Below are 26563 nucleotides of genomic sequence, written 5' to 3' on the forward strand. Positions count from 1 at the left end.
GCCAAAATCCAAGGATGTTGCTAGTACATCATATAGTCAGGCTCTTGCAGGCTCCTCTGACACGTACTCATTGCTATTCCTTCCCACTTCACCAGAGGAAGAGGCTAAAGCCTGTGTGCCCTGCAAGTCCTGTTTAGTCAGGCAAAGAGATTTCCTGTTTGCCTCTAAGAGGACTGTAACAAAACTAGTTGAAACCTTGTATCAATTTCCAGTTTAAAATGTTGTCTGGGGGCGCCTGGGTGGCTCAGTCGGTTAAGCGGCCGACTTCGGCTCAGGTCATGATCTCGCGGTCCGTGAGTTCGAGCCCTGCGTCAAGCTCTGTGCTGACAGCTCAGAGCCTGGAGCCTGTTTCAGATTCTGTGTCTCCCTCTCTCTGACTCTCCCCCGTTCATGCTCTGTCTCTGTCTCAAAAATAAATAAACGTCAAAAAAAAAAAATTTTTTTTAAATAAAATGCTGTCTGGCGGGAGGGAAGTGGTGCCCTAAAGAAAGCAGTTTGTTTTGGAAGCTAGTGCTAACAGGTGATTGATAAACACTTCGACAGACATGGTCACACGTGGTCTTATGCTATGAAATCCTGCCTAAAACAGAAGTACTATGGTTTTGAGCAGCAGAAGCACTGGAAATGTGGACAAGGCTAATAAACAGGGCCAGGCCGTATTATTTATGAACTTTGGGGCCTGGTAGTCATTTCAGCTTCAAATAAGCTGAGAAGCTAGATGAAAGCAAACAAACAAGGCAGCTATAGTCAGCAAAAGATGGGCTCTACAGACAAACTGGATCTCAATGGAAAGACTTAGGTCCAGGCCAGAAACACAATAAAAGGACAAAGTGACAGACACTAAGGCCATGTAGCCCTGCCCAAAGCCCCGATCAGAGGGCTCTTCACAGGGCCTGACACAGAAGGGACTTCCTCATGCAGGACTTCAAAGACTAGAGCAGCAGCTAGCGGTAGAAGCCCCAGAGTGTAGGAAGTCTGACATCAGTCTAGACAAGCACAGGTCCCCCATAGTCCTAGAAGTAAGTGGGCTAACCACAAGCTACGGACCAAATGAGATTATTGCAAAGCTCTACCTTATTTTAAGCCCAATCGCACCTTCCTAGAATGATGTGGAAAGAACAAAGGATCTGGGGGTGTAAGGAACAAATTCAAGCCCCACTTAGTATGACCTCAGGCAAGTAAGGGACTCTGGACCTCAGATTCATCATCCATAAAACAAGAGATAAATCCTTTATTTAAATGCTTTGAAATTTTTAATTGGAATTCTGGTAGTCATTCTTTTTGCTATATATACTGATTACTTGGCTATGTTTACTTTTGTCTCTTTCAAAACTGTCCTTTTAACAAATGTACTCCTGCTGCCTGGGGTTGGTTCTGTCAGGGGAACATGTAGGAACTCCCAACTACTCTTCAGTCTCTGTCCCTCTGGCCCAGTGGTTGAAGGATTCAATGAAGCATTATGATTGAAAAAGAATCCATTTCACTGATAGGAGCAATTTTTAAATGCAATTGCTTCAATGGGGCACCTGGGTGGCTCAGTCTGTTAAGCGTCCAACTTCAGCTCAGGTCGTGATCTCACAGGTCATGAGTTCGAGCCCTGCATCCAGGCTCTGTGCTGACAGCTCACAGCCTGGAGCCTGCTTCAGATTCCGTGTCTCCCTCTCTCTGCCCCTCCCCTGCTCAACTCTGTCTGTCTCTCTCCCAAAAATAAACATTAAAAAATTTTTTTAATGTAATTGCTTCAAGAAGACAAATGACTGCAAGGAAAAAACTACAGAGGTAAGTGCAAAATAAAGGGCCTCGAAAGTCATAGGGTCACTACTCCAAGGTACTCTGGACCTTCCATCAGGCTCTTAGCCATGAGGATGGCTGTGTGTAACGGGGCCAGCTGACCTGATAGTACACAGTGACTTCAGAGTTGGCATCACCCTTGTTCAGAGCTCTCACTTTGCACAGGTGGTGACCACTAGGCAGCTCTACCACCTGGAACTGCACAGGCATCTCCTGCTCCAGAGGCATGAAGTTCAGCTTACTGCAAAAGAATGAGTGTGGATCACTGAACAGTGCCTTTATCCTCTTACCCCTTCCCAAAAACTACTATGAAGAGGTGAGGCCATCCACAGTCCCTTCTGAGTTGATTTGTTTACATAACCAGCCTCAAGAAAACCTACTACAAGGAGTAGTATCATCCCCTGTGGATTTACTAATAACTGAGCTGTGGTTCAAGGCCCTCCTGCTGGTAGGAATATAGAACTCCTACAGAGAAAACTCATACCAATACTTACTCAACAACATATTTCAGGAAATCCACTGATTCCTAGGAAGCAAAAGAGAAAAAAATAACTGTATTGGGCACTATAACATTAATTTCACCCTGAACCAACTACTATCAACATTCTAATTGCTTAAGAAGCCCTGGATAGCATAAGGAAAGCAGATATAATCTACAAAATTCATCAATTGGGCTCATCATTCACTGATTTAATATTATGTTTGTTGAATATTAAGTGGCTCTCAACTGAACAGCTCCCTCTTTTTTCCCTTTGGCATTCTGTTAACCTGTACACTGTGACACGATCAAACTTAACTGTTCAGTTAAACCCACTAAGCTGTGTCCTCTAGGATACCTGTGACTATGTTTTAGAAACCTAGGTCTATAAATACAGAACCTGGCATAGAATGAGCAAAAGAATAACACTTAACACTAAGTGAATGCATCCTCTCCCAAGACTTCTGTTTTCTAACCTATAAAATGGGGGATAACCGAAGGGGTGAGCTCATCTTTACAGTGGTTTCTATCTGGGGCAATTCATGGTACTAAGTTGTTTAGACCAAAAGGACCCCAGCCCAGTACTCCCACTGTGTTCAGAAAAGCAGGCAGCTATCCTGCTCTTCTCTATGTGGGTTAAAGCTTTTAAACTTCTTTCTGAGGAAAGGAAAAGAAACTAAGGCTGGTTTGGGGATTGGGGGAATAAAGACAGAGGAAGTACAGAGGAGACAGCAGTCTCAAGAGTGGCCAGTTACATATTCCATTGAAGGAACAGTCCTGAGAAACTAGAAAGCCATGAAGGAAGATGGTCAACAGGCAAAAAATTTAGGGAGAGTCCCAAACAAGCATTCTTGGCTGGAAGAGGCCTCAGGTAATTACAAGGTTCACAGACCTATCCCACTCAATATATATCAGAACAAACTCCTCATATGCCCCCAAACCTACTATTTTTCCTACTCCTCCACCAACCCACTGTTTCTAAAGCAAGAAATCCGGGCATCATCTTAGACTTCTCTCTTCTCCCTCACCCCAACATCCAATCAGTCACTGAGTTTTGGTCATCTTCTATCTCACTATTTCTTTTTCATTTATTTGTGTAACTTTGGGCTTTATCATTTTTCACTTCAACTTGTGTGTGTGTAATGGTAAAAGCACATAACATAAAGTTCACCATCTTAACCATTTTTCAAGTAAACAGTTCTACAGTATTGAGTATATTTACATTGTTGCAAAATAGAACTCCAGAACTTTCTCACCTTGCAAAACTGAAACTCTATACCCATAAAACAACTCCCCCCTTTTTTCCATCTTCCCAACCCTTGGTAACCACCATTCTACTTTCTGTTTCTATGACTTTGACTACTATGGATATTTCATATATTCTGGAATTATACTTCATGTCAATTCTTATAACAGCCTCATAACTGGTCTCTCTGCATCTTTCTTAACAACAAATCCCTATTTAAATGCTTCAGTGATTTTCTATTTACTACAGGATAAAACCCAAGCTCCTTAACTTGACACACAAGCTTGATATACAAGTTCTGTCTGTGTGTCTGTTTGTGTACACATCCCTCACCACACCCCAGATCTCCCACTTTAATCTCTAAATTAAACTGGTGTTTCCACCACACTCTTCAACAAGTAACCAACACCTTGTATTTACTAAATCATTTCACTCAAAGCCTTGTCCATTATCAGCAGTCTTCTTCATTGAGGAAGTCTTGCCCAGCATCAGAATGGCTGTGCTAGGACAACTCTGACCTGCGAAAACTACTACAGAGCTTCCTTTTTCGGAGAACTAATGCAATTCCAGAGCCCACAACAGCATTCAGACCTAGCCAATAGCAACAGAGCACCTCACACTTACTGTGCTTGTGACATTTCCTTGTACCAAGCCTTCAACAAAGAGCTGGGATTTGAACTCCTTGACAAAGCTCAGCAGAGACTCAAGGGAAAGGCCATCCATCAAAGCCCGGTACTTGTCAATCATAGACCAACGGGCATATTCCAGGATTAAAAGCCGTACATCTCTATATAGAGGGCAGAAAAAAGACAAAGTTTTATCATTTTGAAATGAATCTTAAGGTAAAAAAAGATTCTACAGATGATGTGTTTCTAAAGAGACACAATTTCTATCATAACTTAAGATGGGAGAAACAATGTCATAATCACCAAAAAGTATTTATAAAATTACATATACAAAATTATGCATAGATTTACTCACTGGTACAGCTCAAGTATCTCAGTTGCAAAATAAAATACTTCACATTAAGTTAACACATGAGTCACACACACCAATTTAAAATTGTTACTATTTTTACTTCAAGTCTCACTAACATTTTTTTAATTACTAAAGGCCACCATTATGGGTATCTATTACTACAGTAACTATACAGTATAAATAGTGGCTCTGGGCCAGAATCAGACAAACTCCTACTCCTCTCCACCCAACTCCCCTCTCCTCACACTAAGCTATCTGAACTTGTCAAGTTACTTCACATCTGTGACTCAATTTCTTCATTTGTAAAACAAGGGAATAATAATGGCTACCATTATAGGGTTTTGGAGAGAAATAAATATATACATCTAACGTTTTTAGATTTAACAAGTAACAAATCTTCAATAAATGGATATGATTATTAGTTTACCACATTTTAATAAAGTAGCATTCAGTAGTTATTGGATACATAGGGCTATTTTTCATATTGATAGCTCTAGACAACTCTCCTTTCCAACTTATACTTGGTTATTAGTTTTTATAACTTTTTGTGATGAGATTATAAGTTATTACAGATTTCTCAACTGCTCCCTGCCCTGCTTTTGAATTTTGTTCATTTATGGGCTCCTTATGACTAGGTCAAAAGTAGGGCCTCTATATAACATTGTGCTGTTTGTTCACCATTTATAGATGTCCAGCAAGGAGGTCAAGCCATGTGCACAAAGGGTGGTATCTACTCAGAGGGGACTTCTTTCTCCCCTCCACAAAGACTCCACCTGCTGATAGAGGCCACCCCAAAGGGGCACTTCTTCTGATTCACACAGAGGTACCTCTGGGCTACCATTAGCCCTAGACAAAAGAACAGGCTCTAATGAAAGGCTCAGGGTGTTATGAGCAGGAGGTTTAAGCATTATTCTACAGACTGTCAGAAGCTTTTTGCTATCGTTTGGAAACTTGGCTGAATTCTGGGTAGTTGCAGTTGCCAGATAAACTATGGATTAAGCAATTTAACTCAACTACCTCATCATAATACCCTACATACTACAATCATCAGTAAAACAATTTTGAGTTATAACAAAGCCAGCATTCACCACCTTTTACTTACAAACTTTGGAAAAAGCACCCAGGTTGCTTGCCTTTAGCCTATAAATAAGTATAGTAGGCTTATTTTAGTCCTACTCACAAATAGCTACTTAAGCTGGGTTCAGAAATCCTATAATCCAATGGACGATTTCCTAAACCATAGCCAATTCTAGTATGTCTGAAAAATAGCACTGAAACTATAGTCTCATCCCCCACACCTAACCCCTCAGGAAGGCAAATACTTTCAGGTCTTCAAAATATAAGCTGATTCTGGGGCACTTGGGTGGCTTAGTAGGTTAAGCGTCTGACTTCAGCTCAGGTCACGATCTCACAGCTTATTGAGTTCGAGCCCTGCATTGGGCTCTGTGCTGACAGCTCAGAACCTGGAGCCTGCTTCAGATTCTGTCTCCATCTCTTTCTGCCCCTCCCCCGCTTGCACTATGTCACTCTCAAAAACAAATAAACATTAAATTATATATTATATAATATATGTATGTGTGTGTGTGTGTGTGTGTGTATATATATATATATATATATATATATATACACACACACACACACACATATATATATATATATATATATATATATATATATATATATACATACATATATAAGCTGATTCTATGTATACCCACTTGGCCAGAGTCTCAGGCTTGATGAGGATGTTAAAGTAGGTCTTCTTCAACTGCTCAGTTATCATTGTAAAAACAGCTGGTGTGGAACTGAATTCCGCTAAGTAGTCAATAATGAGCTGAAATAGTAGCTAAAAAGAAAAGAAAAAAGCACTTTAAGTAGAGAAGCATGAAATTCACTACGTTTTGGGGCAGGGATGAGGGGGGAAGGTTTTTCCCTTGTTTTTTACCAGGGGCCCAGCATGGTAATAGGCATTTGTAGAGGACATAAGAGAAGTACGTGACTCAAGGATCTTTAGGAGCTAAAATCCTCAATAACTGTGAAATTTGGAGCAATAATTACTTCTTTTTTTTTTTTTTTAAATAGTTTTCATGGGTATTCTTAAACATTTTTTTTCATCCAAATAAACTTAAATCACTTTTTATTCAGCATCTCCATTGCCCCTAATTTGACTTTAACTGAGAGGGCATTACATATATATATAAATTTTGGAAGTAATGACAACTTTCTATCAAAGCTATTCTATCCAGAAACATAATGAGTCTCTCTCTCTTATTTAAAGTCTTTTATTTATATGATTCTGTAAGATTTCTGGTTTCCTTTAGAGAGATTCTGTACTTTTCTTCCTTATTCCTAGGTATTCCGTTTTTCTCAATATCATATAACGGAGTACTTTTTCCATCCATTTCTATGTGGTTATTGCTACTATAGGAAAAAGAGCTATTGATTTTGATATACCGATCTCATGACCAGCCACATCATGTTATTTTTTAAACTTCAGTAGACTCTTAGGTTTTCTAAGAATACAATCATATCATCTGCAAAGGGGAATACTTTTTCTTTTCCAACTGGATTTTTTTTTTTTTTCCATTTTAATGTAGTAGCCAGAATAATAGAGATGATCATGTGTTTCCTTGGCTTGTTCCTGATTTTAGTGTTCAGCATTTCATCAGTTACTGTAACATTTGCTGTTACTGTTCTTAATGAAGGTTTTAAATTTCTCTTTAATGTTTTATTTTTGAGAGAGACAGAGTATGAGTAGGAAAGGAGCAGAGAGAGAAGGAGACACAGAATCTGAAGCAGGCTCCAGACTCTGAGCTGTCAGCACAGGGCCTGACATGGGGCTCAAATCCACAAACCATGAGATCGTGACCCGAGCGGAACTGAGATGCTTAAGTGACTGAGCCACCCGGGCACCCCTGAAGGTTTTTACTGTATTTAATTTCCCTCTATTCCTACTTATTAAGAATGCCTACTTACATTTATCAGATGATTTTTTAGTACTTATCATATAATGTTTCTCAATTGACCCGTTATGATGATTTGTGTTCATCAACTTAATACTGAACAACCAATCCTTTGCATTCTTCCCATTTGATCACATGAATTATTCTTTTTGTTACATTTTTAATTTAATTTTCAAATTTTTTAAATGTCTGAGTCTATATTATATAGGTGAAACTAGTGTCTACTTTGAGAGAGAGAGAGAGAGAGAGAGAGAGAGAGAGAGAGATTGATAGATTCTATACCAGGTTTTAATATTAAGGCTAGGTAAGCTTCATAAAATTAAGAGCCTCAAATACTTGTCTATACCTTACACATATATTTTTTTACATTTATTTACTTAGAGAGAAAGCACACACATATGTGTGCGTTCAGCAGAGGAGCAGAGAGACAGAATCCCAAGCAGGCTCCACACTGTCAGCACAGAATATGGCTTATATTTTTTAAAAGCTCCCCAGGTAATTTCAAAACATACCTCTTAAATGACAACCAATGTTATTAAGGCATTAATCTGTTTGGCTCTAAGCTACATTACACTTAGGCCTTTAAAGGTTGATAAAGGTTAAATATTCCACAGTGTCTCCTCCTGAGACCAATCTTTGTTCTCTGGGACAGTAATAGGGACAAGGGTACAAAGAAGAGAACTATAGTCTGCTCTTGGGTTTGGCTATGACAGAGAGGCCTCTTAGCACAGGTCTAACTTCTGCCAGGTCTTTTCCTCCACAATTTTTCTTGTATGAACCTAGTTCCGCAAATCTTAATATATGTCCTACACAAGAAATCAAGATATAAAATTTGTTGATGGACACATATTATTTTAGCTGGTATTTAATGGCATAACCCTCTTAGCTAGCATCCCATATTATTTCTTCTTCTGCTTAAGAAGTTTTTGACAAATAACACTGAAACATATTCCTTACCAAAAGATAAATTAACGACAAGATATATAGACCCTGTTTCTAAAAGGCTCAAAAACTTAGAAGGGAAATAAGACACATATTTGAAACAAAGGGATGGAGTGAAAGAGGAAGAAGGAAGGATACAAATATTTGAGTTCTACTCTGTCAGGTAATGTGCCACGTGCTTTAAATTTGTTATTACTGTCTGAGCATGAAATTAAGCTCACACCAGTCCAAAATGCCAGTGTTGGCTGCAGAGGAACTGACAGCAAAGGGAAGGGAAATCAAGCCTGAGGCATAGACTGTACTGCATGCATTGCTAATAATTAATGAATGTATATTGCTCTTATGTGTGGCCCAAGTTAGAATAGCTGTCACCAGCCAAGAATCCACATTTTGTTCTATGTATAGCAACCCATGCATAAACCTCTATACTTTGTGCTTTAGGGGCAACAAACATAAAATTTGAAGCTCTCTATGAGGAAAACAGAACATGTGTACTTACAGGTAGTTTGTGGTTGAATCCTTTCACTCGAATAATTAAACCATGTTCTCCAGCTACCAACTTGTACTCTAGCTGTGCCACATCTGCTTCATAAGCTGGTTCCGCAAGGTTATGGGTAAGGATATTGACAAAGATATCAAAGAGAACCACACTGAGAATATAAAATACAAATAGCACTATTAATTGGCAAGAAATAAACACAAATAAATATACTTTGATTTAACAACAGGAAACTTCACTTTTAGAAAGATGTTAATTCCACTACTCCAGAATGTAAAACTGTGTACTGAGTTAGAGTTTACCTAGGATTCAATTTTACAGGGACATTACAGACACCTACCTTTAGCAGTGCTTCCCAATCTTTTTCATGTTATATACACATACAAAATGTTAATATTTATACTGAAAAATGGGGTAAGTGTAAAAGGCATACAAGGCAATTGGCCCAAAGGCTCTGGCCATCCCCGCAGCCTAGGTTTTCTGACTGACAAATTAAAAATCTGAGTGAAGGGGGAGATTAATACATTTTTTATGTGGTATTAAATGTTAGTGCTGCTTATCATTTTAAGGTTAGATTTTACAGTTTATTTATTTTTATTATTAATATTTTTTTTAACATTTATTTATTGTTGAGAGACAGAGCATGAGCAGGGGAAGGGCAGAGAGAGAGAGGGAGACACAGAATCTGAAGCAAGCTCCAGGCTCTGAGCTGTCAGCACAGAGCCTGACATGGGGCTCGAATTCATGAACTGTGAGATCATGATCTGAGCTAAAGTCGATGCTTAACCAACTGAGACACCCAGGCTCCCCAGATTTTAAAGTTTAAGTAGCAAAGGAAAGGAAGAAGTACAGTAACATTTCCTGAACACCTCCTATGTTTCAGGGACATTTTAGGCTCTGACCTCCCACAGTGCAGGTATCTGTATAAATATATAAATTATTTGCTAAGAACAAAGTATAATCAGATTCCTTGCCAGTTTCTAAATATAAGATCAAACAGATCCATTCATTCTCATTACAAACTAGAAGCTAATCCAAACGCATCTTTAAGGAACTTTCTCAGTCCAATAATCCTATGATTAGCCTATACCATCAGCATGTGTTATAAATGGGTGGAGATGGAACAGCCACAATTCCATTTTAATGCTCAGTATCAATACAAATAATTTGTTTTGGGTACAGAAAAAATACACAAATCAGCAGCATAACTCAGTACTCATAGAGAAAATAACAGAATGATTCAGAATAAAACAAACCAAATAGTTTTTCCATAAGAAATATATTTTCCAGAAAAGAGGACAATTGCTTACTTTGCTGCAGACTTCTGTATCAAAGGTGAAATCAGATGGAAACGTATATATGCTAAAAGAAAAAAACAAAAAACAAAAAAAAACAGATAAGAAATTACAGGCCAGAGGCCTCAAATATTTTATACATCTGCTATTTGACCCTAACATATTTTCTAAAAATTCTTTTTTTTTTTTTAAGTTTATTTTTATTTATTTTGAGAGAGATAAAGAGCCAAGGGGAAGGGGCAGAGAGAGAGAGGGAGAGACAGAATCCCAGGCAGGCTCTGCACTGTCAGTGCATGATGTAGGGCTCCAACTTACAAATCATGAAATCATGACCTGAGCCAAAGTCAAGAGTTGGACGCTTAACCGACTGAGCCACCCAAGTACCTCTAAAAATTCTGAAATAAGCCACTAGCCCTTAAATCCTCATTACATCTTTATCCTGAAGTGTCTTTAAAAAGTAATATTTACCAGTCTAAACAGTGTTCAGAAGGCACACTTCAGTCTATGGGAAGCACAAGTATATAGACAGATACACAAAGAAGCCTAGGAATAGTCATCTTTATTAATAGCTTTGGTCAGAGAACATGTTTACAGAGATATACATGTCAAAAACAACGGAACAATCCCAATGTTCACAGAGAGCTATAGCAGAGACTCTCTAAAGAAACACTAATAAGCTATTCAAAAAACACCCTCCCAGTAATCTAAAAAATCCCTCAGAGCTACGTTACAGTTGTCTTGAGGTTAGGAATATGGGTTAAATACCAATGAAGAGCCCTCAGCCTTTTTGATTCTAAGTTGCTTCCGTAAGTTCCTATGCTATTCACAAGAACAGAAAATAAAAATGCAACAGTTTGGGTTAACACACTAAAGACTAGAACTTTGGAGTCTATTTCTGTATACCATGATTCCTTTATGATGAAAAGCAAAATGATAGAGGGAGAGAGAGGGAGAATATTTCACATTTGTAATGTTGGAAAAGGCTATCTATTGTGTCTCAGAATAATTTCCTTCAGCATACTTTTATCCTCTTTTTAAAAATAAAGTTTAAAACATACCACCATTCCCTAAGATGGCCAAAAACCTGGCTCTGCTTTCATTTAACCAGAAGAAAAAATATTTGAAAATAATTTCATTTTAGCCTTGAATCTTATTTCCTAGAATCTGTAAGGTATACAAGGGTTTCTGTGACAGCACTGGAGCACAGTATGAATCTGATAGATAAGCCTAGAAAACATCTTCAAATGAAGAGAAAGGAGAAAGGGTGATAGAGGGAAATAAGGTTGCTACCAAGTAGAGAAAGAGTTGATATACTTATTTCATTCCAATTAGAGAGGGAAACATTTTACCTTTGGGAATTTTGAATTTGTTGTCTTTCTTATACCACAGGCAACCTTGTAGAGTATTCACAATTTTAACAGGGTATTCTGTCTCAGGGCAATCAAAAGCCTTCAACATGAAGTCCGTGGCTAACAACAGAAAAGAGTAATAATTAATTCAGGTATTTCAGCAAGATTCCCAACAATCTTCAGTTCTGAAGTCTAGGTAACTTTTGTGGCAAAAATAAGCCAAATTAAGATGCTAGAGAACAATAAATTAGTAAAACAATACAGAATAGAAAATTCTCTTGGTCTTAAACTAAATGAACTCTGAAGATTTGTAATTTCCTAAAGGTCAATTCTGATCTCTCTGCATTCTGCTTCATTCCCTTTCTCAAAGACAATGTTAACCGTAAAAGGGACCTTTAGTCAGGATGGTTGTATAAACCAATTTATAAATGAATCCATTCTTGAATGTCTTATACCAATCTTACAGACTTCTGAAAGGTAACAAAAAAGTGAAAGTCAAACTTGTCCTCTCAGTTAATGAAAACCTAAATTCTTTCATCAATATGTAGGTGAGAAATAGCTACTTAAGAGAAAACTATAGAACAGAAAAAACTACTGGTTATATTTATTAAGAAGAATTGGGTTGTTTAGATACTTAAAGTTCAAGATGTGGAAATGAATGGTCTAAAATATGTGAGACTTTTTTTCCTAATTGAGGTTAGACTCACATAACAAAATTAAGCATTTTAAAGTGAACAATTCAGGGGTATTTAATACATGCACAATGTCGTGCAACCACCACTTCTATCCGGTTTCAAAACATTTTCATTACCCTAAAAGAAAATCTTTACACCCATTACAGTCACTCCCTATTATCCACTTCCCCCAGCCACTGGCAACCATCAATTTGTGTTTCATCTATGGGTATATATATCCTGGATATATCATAAATGGATCCATAAATGGAATCATACAACCTATAACCTCTTGTGTCTGGCTTCTTTAGCATGTTTTTAAGGTTCATCCACATTGTAGCATGTATATACCTCATTTCTTTTTATGACTATTACTCCTTTGTATATACTTACCACAATTTGTTTATCCATTCATTCACTGATGGACATATGAGCTATTTCCACTTTTGATTACTGTGAATAATGCTGCTATGAACATGCATGTACATGTATTTGTTTGAGTACCCATTTTCAATTCTTTTGGGTATATTCCTAGGAGTGGAATTGCTGGGGAAAATTCTGAATAAATTAGTTATATACAACTGTAACCTTTGACTTAGGTAGCTTTCTCATAGTTAGAATGTTTCCCACTCTAAGCTAGTACACAGGCACAGATACAAACATATATACCTACACAGAATAAAAGTTCTTAAAATAATACTTTATGAAATTAAACATTTTGCTATTTTCCATCCTAATTAATTTTTTTAATGCTTTCATAACTCATTACACAGAACTCACAACCCATTACAATGATTTCACAAACCTTGTAGTTTGAAAAACACTAGCACGGCAATTCCTACAGAGATGATAGGGAAGGATCAGTTATGACATACAAAAAAGCAAAAGCTTCAGAGTCCCAAGATCTACATTTAAGTCCTGTTTCCTCCATTTACCAACTGAATAGTCTGGGACATGTTACTTTCCTTTTTTAAGCCTCAAGTTTTCTCATTCAAAAAAGTAAGAAAACAGTAATCCCTATCCCAGAGTGTTACACTGGGAAGCTGAAATATGAATTCAAATGATACTTTGGAAATGTACTATATAGATGCTATTTGTTTTGTTTTATTACTACATAAATGAATTATGTATAATTATTGCTATTTCACTGACCTATGTACTTGTTTTCAGCTGGAAGATGAAGATCTGGATTTAATTCGAAATTAGACTTCCATAGGTCAGCCCACGAGTTTTCAACATCTGTGGAGATGAAAAACAAACTGATCCAATAAACCAGCAATGTTGAGAATTCTCTTAATGACAAACCAGTTAACAACCAGCCTTCACAAATCAATTCTCTTTTCTTAGGAAAACTATAATATATCCAGGCATTCTAGCTATTTACCACTCAAAGTGTAGTCTTAGCAGCATTGGTATCACCTGGGAGCTTGTCAGAAATGCAGAATCTCAGGCACTACTCCAGAGCTAGCGAATAAGAATCTGTATTTTAAAAAGATTTCTAGGTGATACTACATGTACACTGAAGTTTCAGAAGTACTTTGCTAAAACACAATCAAAAAACCCTTCCCCAAACTATCCAGAAAACAGGATTTTTTTTTACTAGTTAATAAGTAGCTATAAAACACAGCAGAAAATAATTTTTTGTTAAGCAGTATAATTTTCATTTCAAAGTCAACTCCTAAAAAAAGGATATACTTTTTTCCCATAGGAACCATCAGATGAAATATTAAGGAATAAAAATTCTCAGTTGAGTTAGATAAATGTGGGACTATTATTAAAATATTTTACCTTCCATACTATACTGAGTCCCAAACCATTTCTCCTTGAGGTCACATTTTCCCTCATTAGCACCAGACAGTAGAACAAGATTTGCTTTTTGTGGCAGCAGCTGATTAAGAGCTTCAGCAATGACCTAATCAGGGGAAGGTAGAGAGACACACACACATACACAATAATAACTTTAACCTAATACATCTCTGTTAAAAAGGCAAAATCACGTTATGGTAGGCATCCCCAAGATCCTAGCATCTTAATGCTCATGAAATTATCGTCATGAACACCGTAATTTATAAAACTTTGTTAGTCTATTGTTTCAAATGTTTCTTGATAAGCTATAAACAGTGCCCATCTCAAATCCTACGTAATAATAGTGCTAACAGTAGAAACAGCTCTCATTTATTAAGTTTTACTATGTACCAGGTAGTGTTTAATATACATTATTTCATTTAATCCTAAAAACAACTCTAAGGCATACCCATTTTATAAAAAATAACACTCAGGTTCCTATTAAAAATTAAGTAATTTGTTCAGGTTAAAGATTACATAATCTGCACAGAACAACACATCTAGAAGTGGCAAAGGTGGAGTTCTAAACAAGTTCGTACATGATTCCAAAGACTATGCTCTTAACCCCTAGGTATTATACTACCTTCATCCCCAAGAATCAGTAACATGATACCATTGCAGGGCCTCCTTCAATAATCCTTCAGCTATGACAGGAATAAACAAAAGATTTTGTGGGTAAAGTTTGAAACCCTGACTAGCATTTGAATACCATTTCTTTGAGAAACACAACAAATGGAGGTTCAGAATAAACTGCTTGGGCCCCTGGACACAATATTCCCAGGAGATAACAAGAATATTATCACTGCCTCTTCCTTTACCTTTCCATTATCTTTTTTTTTTTTTTCAATGTATGTTTATTTTTAAGAAAGAAAGAGAGAGAGAGAGAGAGAGAGAGTGGATGAGTACGGGAGGGGCAAAGAGAGAGGAAAACACACAATCCCAAGCAGGCTCCAGGCTCTGAACTGTCAGCACAGAGCCTGATGTGGAGCTCAAACTCACAAACCATGAGATCATGACCTGAGCTTAAGTCAGACACTTAATTGACTGAACCACCCAGGTCCCCCACCTTTCTGTTATCTTTAAAATTAGTAGTTTTGGAATACCCTAATCAAGATTTCTCAATCTCAACATTATTAACATCTTGGACCAAATAATACTTTATTGTGGGGTGCTGTCTTTTGCACTATAAGATGTTTAGCTGCCATTTCTGGCCTCTAACCCACTAGATGCCAAGAGCATCCCACAGTTATGACAACTGAAATGTCTCCAGACATTGACAAATATACCCTGGGGGCAAAATCAGCCAACTGAGAACTGCTATCCCATATGGAGCAAAATGACTTCACCCCAACAAGTAAAGGAGGAAAGACTCAAACCAACTATTTATTTGTATATAATAATTATCTCTAAGTCACATGTTTAAAATTCAGGGAATCTTTTATTTCTTTTTTTTTTAAATGTTTATTTATTTTGAGAGAGAGAGCAAGCGGGGTAGAGGGTCAGAGAAAGAGGGAGAGAGAATCCCAAGCAGGCTCCATGCTGTCAGTATGAAGTCAGACGTGGGGCTTGATCTAACAAACTGTGAGATCATGACTTGAGCCAAAATCAAGAGCCAGCTGCTTAACTGACTGGGCCACCTAGCGCCCCAGGGAATCTTGTATTTCTCAGAAACATTTTCAAAATGGTTAAATTTAATTTCCCAGAGTATCTAACTGAGTTAGATAAGGTAAGCAAAAACAACTCACTAAGTAAGGTTACCAAAAAGGTGAGCAAAACATCTCCCTAAGTAAGCTTAACAACCAAAGCACGTAATTCTTAGGAATCACTTTAATTGTTTTAGTAGATGTTTCAACACTTGAAAAACAGTGAGAATAATAGTACCTAAGAAATGGACTTGGTTTTCTCCTCATATTAAAACATAATCATATACAACAATCATGAAAAACTGCCAAAAAAAATACTGTTATTTCTTCCATTTAAACAAACAAAAATCTGACATATTTAACCAAGTTTTCTACATTCTCACAGTTCCTAAGTCATGTCTGCACTTCTCCCCCTTCTCTCTGTCTAAAAGTAACTCTCAGAAATGAAACGTCCTTACTTCTGGCTTGTATTCAAAAAGAAGCTGATCTCCAGTGAGGAAGTCCTGTAGCGGGTACAGCTGCATGTTTTCACACATATTTTCCACATACTCAACTGGATCTGTCTGTAAAGAGATATAATTATTTCACACCAGAAACTTCCATTATCCTTAATTTACCACAAAATATACTTTTTCTCTTTTTATGAACAATGAAACCAAGAGCTTCTGAACAGAAATAACCAGATACAATTTTAGCCTAAGCATCTAGCTCCCCATTGGGGGCGGGGGGGGGGGGGTGTGTGTGGGAAGAAAGAAAGAAAGAAAAGAAAGAAAAGAAAGAAAGAAAGAAAGAAAGAAAGAAAGAAAGAAAGAAAGAAAGGAAAAGAAGTTGATGCTCTGAATTCTAAGAAAATTTAGCCAGAGTTACCATCTTAAGGAGTTTAACCTGACACCCCTCCAATCCCCAACCTGAGCCCAACAACACACAAGGCTCTAATCATGTCATGACCTCTTTGTGAGAATAATTACAACACTGAATTGTAAATGCTTATTTATATGTCAAGTATCCCATATGACTGATGATGCCCATAAAGACAGGGTCTTCATCATGTATCACTACAGCACTATCACTTGAAAACTATCTGTAAACATGAATCAGATCAACGTAAAAATCAAAATGTGTCATTAAAGTCTTGATATAAGAAATTATATTAATCAGTATATTACCTCAATTTAAAAATGAAAGAGTGACCACAAGTTCTCTAACCTATGAAATGGAAATACTTTTTCAGAGGAAAGCAATCAATTCAAGTACTTATTGAGCACCCAGAGGCACAGAATCTTAAAGCTGACAAGTCCTTCAGACACCAAGTGGTTCCATTCCCACATTTTATAAGGAAATACACCCAGACTGATTGGATGACTTGCCCAAAGTCACACATTAAGCATCAGGCAGAATAGACACTAGAACTCAGGGCTCCTAATGTAGCAGCAAACACGCTTTCTAAAATACCACACTATCCAGTCCTTTACTAGACAGAATGGGTTGTTCTCTCATCTAATGGAAGACACAGGAGAAGTGAAGGTTACTGCATTTATGGAGAAGAAATAATGCATGCATACATCAAACTAGAGACTATAGGTATATATATTATCTACTATATTATCACATAAAAATAGAGTAAGAAGAAAGTAAGGAAACACTGTTAGGTTTTGTTTTTGTTTTTTGCCCCACTTCAGGAAACATTCCTGAATCAAGTTGACTGTCACTAAGGTGCTATTATTATTTAAAACGATTCCTCCTACTCTCTTCTACTTTTTAAAAATAAGTTATTCTCACTAGCCACTTACTTATAAAGTAAATGGTCAGTATCAACAAAATTGAATGATTCAAAATATTTCCAATAAAAAAACACTAAGGACCTTGGCTAAAAGCAGATCTCCAGTACCAAAGCAATGGAGCAGGTATTAAGAAAAACACTTAAATGATATCCTCTAATTTTTTAAAGATATTAATCCACATACCATAAAATTCACACTTCTAAAGTACACAATTAAAAATGAAATAAAATTTAAAATAAAGCATACAATTCAGTGGTTTTTAGTATATTTACAAAACTGTACAACCATCACCACTATTTAGTTCGAGAATATTTTCATCACCCTAAAATGAAACTCCCATAACCGCTAAGCAGTCACTCCCTGCTACCCACTCCCCCTAGCCACTGGCAACCATCAATCTGTGTTGTATTTCTATGAATTTACCTATTCTGGAAACTTCATATAAATGGAATCATATTAATATGCAACCTGCGGTGACTGGCTTCTTTCATTTAGCATGTTTTCAAGGTTCATCCATGTTGTAGCATGAATCAGTACCTCATTCCTTCTCACAGCTAACATTCCACAGTATGCGTATTCTACATTTTGTTTAACCATTCATTTGTTGATGGGCATTTGGGTGTTTCCACTTTGGGCCTATAATGAATATTGCTACTATAAACACTTGTGTACAAGCATTTGTGTGGACAGGTTTTCTATTCTCTTGTATATACCTAGGAATAGAACTGATGGTAGAGCTTATATGGTAACTCTATGTAACTTTTTAAGGAAATGCCAAGCTGTTTTCCAAAGAAGCTGCACCATTTTACAATCCTACCAGCAATATATGAGGGTTCTAATTTCTCTACTTCTTCTCCAACACTTGTTATTGTCTGTCCTCTAATTTTTTTATCTACTTCTTACTGCCTTCCATTATTGTTACATTAATGCTGTTTTTCTGCCTGCAGAAAAGAACTTAAGCAGCTCTTTCTAATTCAAATTACTGATTTATAAGATATATTGAGTTCAAGTTCCTATGGAAAATAATTTTTTAGATTTCTTAATTAAATAAGACTGATGTGAATAGTTTGGAAAGGGAATTCCTATCTGCCTTTATTGATGAAAACCAGAAAGTCTAAAGAGGAGGCATTCCAACTTTGTTAAAAAAAATTTATAAAAGCCTTAAAAATAATTAAAATAATTAACTTGAGTTAGCAGTTCACACAGAGATATAGACCTTTCTGATTTGTTCTCACTTTTCACTGATTAGGTTTAAAATTAAGATGTCTTGGACACATGTTTTAAAATCAAGACAAGTATTCATAAATATTGTTAAAGGTAAAAAAAAAATGAGCTACAAAATGGGGAGATTTCAGTAAAAAGATATCCGAAATGTTTTGCTAAGAAGAAACTGGAGGGACAGAACAAAAGTGTCACTCACTCAACCAATGCTAAAAAGCTGATCCTCAAAAAAGGAATGTGGGTATCACATATGGTTGTATTCCACAATTCTTGATCCCACTCCTTCCCTGCCATAGTTCTGACCCACATGTTGCCACCACAGCTGATAAGGACACTGCACAAAATCACTCCTGGTAAGGTAGGAGGCAGGTCTTGTGGAGTTCTATGCATATCAGTCCACTTATAGGGAAGAGTGTTTATAGAACACTCTAATGGCCAATATATGTGTCATAGCAGCCTTTCTGATTTCATAGAATAAGATTTTCTTTCTGGTTTTTTGGTTCTTGGTGGTGGTGGTTGTTGTTTTGTTTTGTTTTGTTTTTTGAGAGCATGCACGCACGTGTGTAAGCACAAGTGGAGGAGGGGCAGAGAAAAAATCATAAGCAGGCTCCACGCTGGGACACAGGCCTCAATCTCATGATCATGTGATCATGACCTGAACCAAAATCAAGAATCAGACACTTAACTAACTGAGCCACCCAGGTGCCCTTAGAATAAGATTTCTATTTCGATTTCAATGATTCAAGTGCAAAGAGCAGGTTACACAGGAATCAACAGCAACGGGACGCTTACAGTTTTTGTGACCTTGTTACATATACCTAAATCTTCTTTACTTATAGTAAATATTCAGAGAATTGTCTCTGGTGATGATCCAAAAAGCCAGCTTCAAGATGCTCTGTGAAGCAGTTCTAAATCAGAGGCTTTTAATCCAGGGTCCACAGACATCTCCCACAAGATAGAACAGTGGACAAATTCAGGGGCATGTATGTGCACAAATTTGGGAAGAAATTACATATTTATCTTCACTAACCTCTAAATTAGCATTTTTATTCTATTATGAATATAGGCAACAGGTCACAGTTGTATTAGCAGCATCTATGACGAACCAATAAAAAAATCACAATATAGTTGTAGATATCTCACACTGCTACTTAAAACTGAAATAATTGTTAGACCTACTGCTAGACCTTGTTACTTAATATGTTAAAAAAGAGACACATTACTATTTTTTTTTACCGTTTTAAGTACTTTATACTTCAACAGTCGTTTGTAAACTGCTGTATTTTATTTTATGCACTTAAATACAATATTTTATGAATTGTATAATATTCAACAATATTGTTTCAATGTGATTTCCCAACTATGACAATATTAGTGAGGTTATGCAAGAGAATACATTTGTGTAGCAGATACATGCTAAAATAAAAAAAATTTAGATGTGAAGTACCATGGTATCTGTAATTAAATCTCCAATGTTTTGGGAAAAAAGATACACATACACACATACATATGTAAGGAAAAGAGACAGAAGAAAATATAGAAAACTATTCACAACTGGTGAACCTAGATGAGAGATAAACCAGTAACCAATGACAATTTTTCTGAGAGATTAAAAATTTGAAGGGATGAAATATTATTCTAAGGAGAGGTCCACAGGATTCAACAGATTTCCAAAAGGATCCAATACACAAAAGGGTTTTAGAGAAACCCTGTTTTAAACTCCTTACCTTTCAGTCTTATATAATACCTTCCTTTCAAATACCCTATCCTACAGATACCCAGAATCATTTACTTTTTCGCAATATTCCAGAGTTCCTTACTTAATGTTTTCCTTGTTGCTTACAATGTATCCAAACTTTATCCATTTTTTAATGCTGAACTCAATTCAAATTTACCACATCCATGGAGCCTTCCCTGATTCTATTCCAATCAAGGCAAATGCTCTCCTTGCCCTGAAATCCTAAACCATGCCATTTCTAATAGTACATATGGTAATTACTAGAGATTATCCTACAGAATTTCTTCATGTCTTCATAATATTAGAATTTCCCAAATATCAAGTACCATAGCAAGCTCTCTCTGTTTATCAAAAGGATAGACAGATGGATGAGTACATATATAAAATGATTGTTGCACAACATGATCTATGTGAATCTGCCCACCTCTCACGGTTACACAATACACATAACTCAGAAACACAAAAGTTAATTTTCAGATAACCTCAAGGGCATCTTGGGACTCACATGACACAGAGTGGCAGAATTAAAACTCCAGTGACACTTCCAAAAAGAGGAATAATGTCCACATGAGTTTCAACTTGATCACAGAAAACATTCAAAAAGAATTTAACTTCCAGTACCTGTTCTTGGTAATGAAATTCATTATCCTCAATTTTCTGAATCTCTTCAAAAATTCTGTGAAAGAAGAAAATTATAAGTAGAAGATATATTTACATTTCTCATTCAAATACTCAGCAAGAAAAGAGAAAAAACAGACTGGCCACATAAACGTAAACCCTTAACGTTTCGTGTTCTCATGTAATATAGGTAATATTCACAGGTAGAAGAAGCAGGATATGGAGCCAGTGAAGGAACTTAGGCAGGAAATGCCTAAAAAACTATCTTGGTAGGACTAAAGCATGTCTATTTGTCAGTCTGAATGCTAAAACACACTAGGATTGATTCCTAGCCTAATTCTAGTATCTATATATTACCTTTTTTCTGGGCCTAGCTTCTGCAGCATTTTCAAATACTGGAAGACAGTATGAGCAACCTGAAAACAAAATATCTGATTATGCTTTTGCATAAAGTCATATCTATATTTTTTTAATTCCATTTTAATTATTTACCTCATAGAAATGTTCATAACCCTCATCAGTCAATGTAATAGAAATGCTGAACACTGAGTAAGTAGAATTTTGCTCAAATCCTGTCTCACCATTTCCACCAAATAGTGCAAGAGCCCAGCACCTATTGTTAGGAAAAAATGAATCCAATCAATATCTTGGGATTGATAGCCTACAAATACTTCAAATTAACAAAATAGGTAGGCTTTCTATATAAAATTTGGGAAGCTCAGTCTTTGAGGCAAATGTACTTTCCAAAGTAAGTTTAAAAGTACAAATTTCTAAAGTACAAGGCGTCCCAAACAATTGCACTGCATGCAAGAATCACCAGAAGGAAATAACAGCCGTATTTATTTGTTTAATGGAAACAAATATATATATTGCAACATAGTAAAACAGGTTTATGAAGACATAGTTATTATTGTTGAAGAGAACAGTACAAAATATTAAAATTATGGTTGCTGGGAGGCATTTCACTCATCCCTCTCGAACCAGTCTCCCAGAAGCAGCTTAAACACTTCAGATACATCTCTCCTTAGGATGTCAAGTGAGCCCTTTGACACTATCAGCTAACCTCTACAGGTTGTTTAAGAAAGAAGCAGTGAAACTGTATCTTTTCCTGACTAGAATAATCCTGAAAACCTAAAGTAAGAAAGGAGGAAGCCAGAATGAAGAATGTGAAATTCTAAAAAAGTTCAGTAATGTAGAGAGATTGAGCACATCTCAAAGCACTTTGCATTTATTATGTAAGTCATATATGTAACTATTATCATTATTCTTTTGTAATAACCCTGGCCTTTTAGCTTTCTTTGAATGTTCTGGTCCTATCAGTACTTTAAAGTACTTATTTATAATTCTCATCTTCCTTTCCATTCTTGAATTACTCTACAGAAAAATCAAACAAGGACGTACTTTAATTATTGGTCCTGATTTAAAGCTAGATTTCTGTGATTTGGCTAGGCAACTTAAGCAAATGCTTAAATGTATTAGGAAACATTCTGCTAACACAGCCGCACAGAATGTTTATAGTCCCACTATTTGTTATGCTTTCTCTGCCCAATGTAGTTTTAAAGTCCACCTTTTGGGTTAGGACAGTCTGGAGATCCATAGCATTTAAATAACCGACTTCTTTACTATTCAAATCTAAATTCTTGATTAGAGCTAACCTTCTATGTAACTCTGGAATCTATTTTTTTTATGATTTTTTAAATTTTGTGTACTACTTCCAACAAGGGCTAAAAGGTGGCTCCCAAGGAAATAAATATAATAGGACTATTAACATAACCTAGGTATTAAGTGACTATAATTAAGCATTAGATTTGATGGTAGGCTTTCTGGCAAATAAAGTCAAAAGAATGGGTTATAGAATGTTTACTATTATTTTTCAGACATTGCTATACTAAAAATACTTATTAATTAAATACTTGCTTTTTTCTAAGGTAAGAAAGAATGCTGCCTTTGCCTTCATGTCCAACCAGCCAAGAGATATAGTGAAGTGGTTTCACCCTTTAAAAAAAATATTAAGGTCAGAAACAAAAATAATTAAGGTATAAGCAACACCAGGAAATCTTATGTCAAAGGTTATGATATTTAAGAATATGATTATAAACTTATTATCACATAAATTCCACCACACATGAAATTATTATTAATTTGACAATAGCAGGATAAAAACAGAAAACATGGTAAAATTTAACTTCTTTACTTGAAATCACTGAATGAGTATAATCATTCCAAAATTAAGACTACTGCTTTTTCTCTTGGACACTCAAACTTCTTTTCATGGTAAAATCTTTCATTTTTGTTTCACCCAAAATGGAAACTACATACATTCCCTATCATTTTAGAACCTAATACAGATAATGAATCACTCAGTATCTGAAAAGCTTTCAGTATTGCATCAGGTTCTGTGGTAAAAATAAATGTGTTGCTTTATGGGTCAGATAATCTAACATTTAGTTTTAGTTTTTCCTTTAAGTAAATGCATGATCCTGAACAAGAGACTTAACTTCATTGTATTTTTCTTTTTCTCTTCACTTGGCCAACTACTTACTCATAGAGTGTTCATGACAATGTAATATAAGTGCAAGAGGTATAAAAATGCTACATTATATAACAACATACTTTAAAATCTGAGTAGTTGTATATATATTAAATGGTCTTTTCCCACTGACTTCTGCTATAATTTCATAAATGTATTCCCACCAAAACAAAAATATATAGAAAAATAAAGTTAGAAAATCTAAGAATTCTTAAATTTTAAAATTAGTTTACAGAATTATATTCAGTAAACTCTTAAAAACCAAGATATGGGGCGCCTGGGTGGCGCAGTCGGTTAAGCGTCCGACTTCGGCCAGGTCGCGATCTCGCGGTCCGTGAGTTCGAGCCCCGCGTCAGGCTCTGGGCTGATGGCTCGGAGCCTGGAGCCTGTTTCCGATTCTGTGTCTCCCTCTCTCTCTGCCCCTCCCCCCTTCATGCTCTGTCTCTCTCTGTCCCAAAAATAAAAATAAAAAACGTTGGAAAAAAAAAAAAAACCAAGATATAATATAATGATCTCAACTACATTAAGCAATTCCCAAACCCCACATAAGATTGTTTAAAATATGAATTTGAATTACACCTATCCTAAGACTGATGTAGGGAAAGTACATTAGTTAAAGAATAAACTCAGTAGATTACACAGTATCTGCATCTGAACTAATTAATGGTTTTGTATTTGTAACTCTGTAGGGATAAAATTTGCTTTTTTGTAAAAACAAAATGGGTCCCTCAAAAGGCTAATTCACGTAGAGATTTGAAAAGATTCATGATGAAAGCCACATTAAAACAGTCCATAAAAAATAATAACTGGATGAAAACATATAGAAATTTTAACATTCTTTGGAAAAGACAATCATGAATGACTTTTTTTTCTACTTTTCAGTGATTTTCAGGATTTCTACAATGAATCTACCTTAGTAATCAATAGGAGGATAAATAAGCCTTTGTTAATTAGAAAACTAAGCATTACCCAAAAAAAGGAGGAATAGTATATACAGTATGATTTCATTTTCATAAAAAAAGGTATGTTTCATATTCAGTTTTAATGTCTGAAGGATATATAAGAAACTATTAATGTTGGGCCTTTTAGGAAACAAAGAAATGGGGAAGCACAGCTTTACTTTTTACTAAATACTCTTTTGTCCTATTTTAATATTTTACAAGTATTATTTTTATAGTAAAAACTTTTAAATATGCATATAATAGGGGTGTGTAGGTGGCTGAGCCGGTTAAGTCTCCAACTCTTGATTTTGGCTCAAGTCATGTTCTCACAGCCTGTGAGATCTCACGTCAGAATCCCCTACCTGGGATTGTCTCCCTCCCTCTCTGCCCCTCCCCTGCTCACACACACGTGTTCTCTTTCTCTCTCTCTCAAAATTAAATAATATGCACATAAGAATTTTAACACTTTTGGGCACAATCTACCATAACTACACAATCAATGTACACTGCTTTTTCCTGTATTATCCTTGCACCAAAAGCAAGTAGACAATACACATGTCCTCTACTTTCTCACTGTAAGTGAGAATGGTATCATTTTTGATGGGATGTTTGAATATTCTATCACATGTGAAAAAATTTTTTACTGAACTTAAGCAACATTACTTCTGCTTGTGTGTTTATTCTTATGGTTTGGTTTTGTTGGTAATGGTTTAAAAAAAAATAAGGTAAACTTTTATCAGTTCATTAGCATTTGTTTTTAATCAGAAAAGTATTTGTAGGCATTGACTGATCTTTATCTTTAAAGAACATCTTAGCTCAAGCTATACTGCTCAGTTGAAATGTTTTCCTAATCTGAATAAATCTTCCCTAACTCATTACCACCTCAAATGTGTAGGTCCTTAAGATTTCAGCTGTAGTCATATTCTAGGCTCAAAATTATTTAACTTTACTTTTAACAAGATCAATTGAGGGGCGCCTGGGTGGCTCACTCGTTTAAGCGTCTGATCTGGAGCCTGCTTCAGATTCTGTGTCTCCCTCACTCTGTTCCTCTCTCAAAAATAAAACATTAAAAAAAATCAAACTAAATGATCACCACTGACAAATAAATCATAAGCTAATATATTTTTGTACTCAAAGTACTAAAGAAATTAATTACAAAAGTTAGCACTCGTACAAAGATACTTAATTTCAAAGACTCAGAAGAGGTAACCAGCTGTAAGAAAACTCTAGTTTTTATCCCAGAAGACATTAAAATATACAGCATAGTTTGAAAACTCTAGGAGTAGTGAAGTCCCAGTTTATCACATTACAGAACACTCAAATTTAAACCATTTAGTATTCTTTAAAAATATGACTCTTGGGGCGCCTGGGTGGCTCAGTAGGTTAAGTGGCCGACTTCGGCTCAGGTCATGATCTCACGGTCCGTGATTCGAGCCCCACGTCAGGCTCTGTGCTGACAGCTCAGAGCCTGGAGCCCGTTTCAGATTCTGTGTCTCCCTCTCTCTCTGACCCTCCCCTGCTCATGCTCTGTCTCTCTCTGTCTCTAAAATAAATAAACGTTAAAAAAAAAAATTAAAAAAAAAAAAATATGACTCTCATTCAGTATGTACTGGAGTAAATTTGCCCTTCAACTCTTACCTGTAATGTTGCTGTTGAGGGGGAAGCGCCCATGTGATGGTCAGAGCATGAATTTTCCTGATTGGAACAACTAAACAAAAAATTTTTCAGAAAAACAGATATAAGTGTCTCTCCATAATTTTTATTATGCTACACGATTTTTTATTGCAATATATTTCATCCTCCAATAAACAGGGGAAGGTTAAATACAATGCAATTATTATTTCAAGTTGCCAATTTTCCAATTTGAATAGCGCAATTTTTAGAAATTTCTCTTCAATTTGGTTTCACAGGTGGAGAAAACATGGATAAAAAAACTACAACTGAAAATAAGTTGTCTCTGGGAAGAGTCAGCTTAGATAGAATGGAACAGAAGGCAGATAAAAGGTGTGACAAAAAGCCATTGATCAAAGA

The 26563-nt window shown here is 36.1% G+C and overlaps 1 protein-coding gene across 2 annotated transcripts in view; it reads right to left on the minus strand.

The window, feature by feature from the left end:
• The window catches only part of NRDC (nardilysin convertase), a 99473-nt gene that overhangs the window by 4134 nt on the left and 68776 nt on the right, over positions 1-26563 (minus strand). For both annotated transcript variants that reach the window (XM_007077215.3, XM_007077214.3), the window contains 15 exons: positions 26171-26240; positions 22979-23056; positions 21554-21674; positions 21419-21477; positions 21065-21119; positions 16162-16266; positions 14004-14127; positions 13368-13454; positions 11542-11661; positions 10208-10259; positions 8898-9048; positions 6212-6339; positions 4140-4302; positions 2286-2317; positions 1894-2032 (listed from right to left, as the gene is read on the minus strand). In XM_007077215.3, the coding sequence (XP_007077277.1) occupies positions 1894-2032; positions 2286-2317; positions 4140-4302; positions 6212-6339; positions 8898-9048; positions 10208-10259; positions 11542-11661; positions 13368-13454; positions 14004-14127; positions 16162-16266; positions 21065-21119; positions 21419-21477; positions 21554-21674; positions 22979-23056; positions 26171-26240 (1484 nt within the window). The remainder of the gene's footprint in view (positions 1-1893; positions 2033-2285; positions 2318-4139; positions 4303-6211; positions 6340-8897; positions 9049-10207; positions 10260-11541; positions 11662-13367; positions 13455-14003; positions 14128-16161; positions 16267-21064; positions 21120-21418; positions 21478-21553; positions 21675-22978; positions 23057-26170; positions 26241-26563) is intronic.

This window comes from Panthera tigris, chromosome C1, assembly GCF_018350195.1.
Source record: "Panthera tigris isolate Pti1 chromosome C1, P.tigris_Pti1_mat1.1, whole genome shotgun sequence".
Classification (NCBI taxonomy): domain Eukaryota; kingdom Metazoa; phylum Chordata; class Mammalia; order Carnivora; family Felidae; genus Panthera; species Panthera tigris.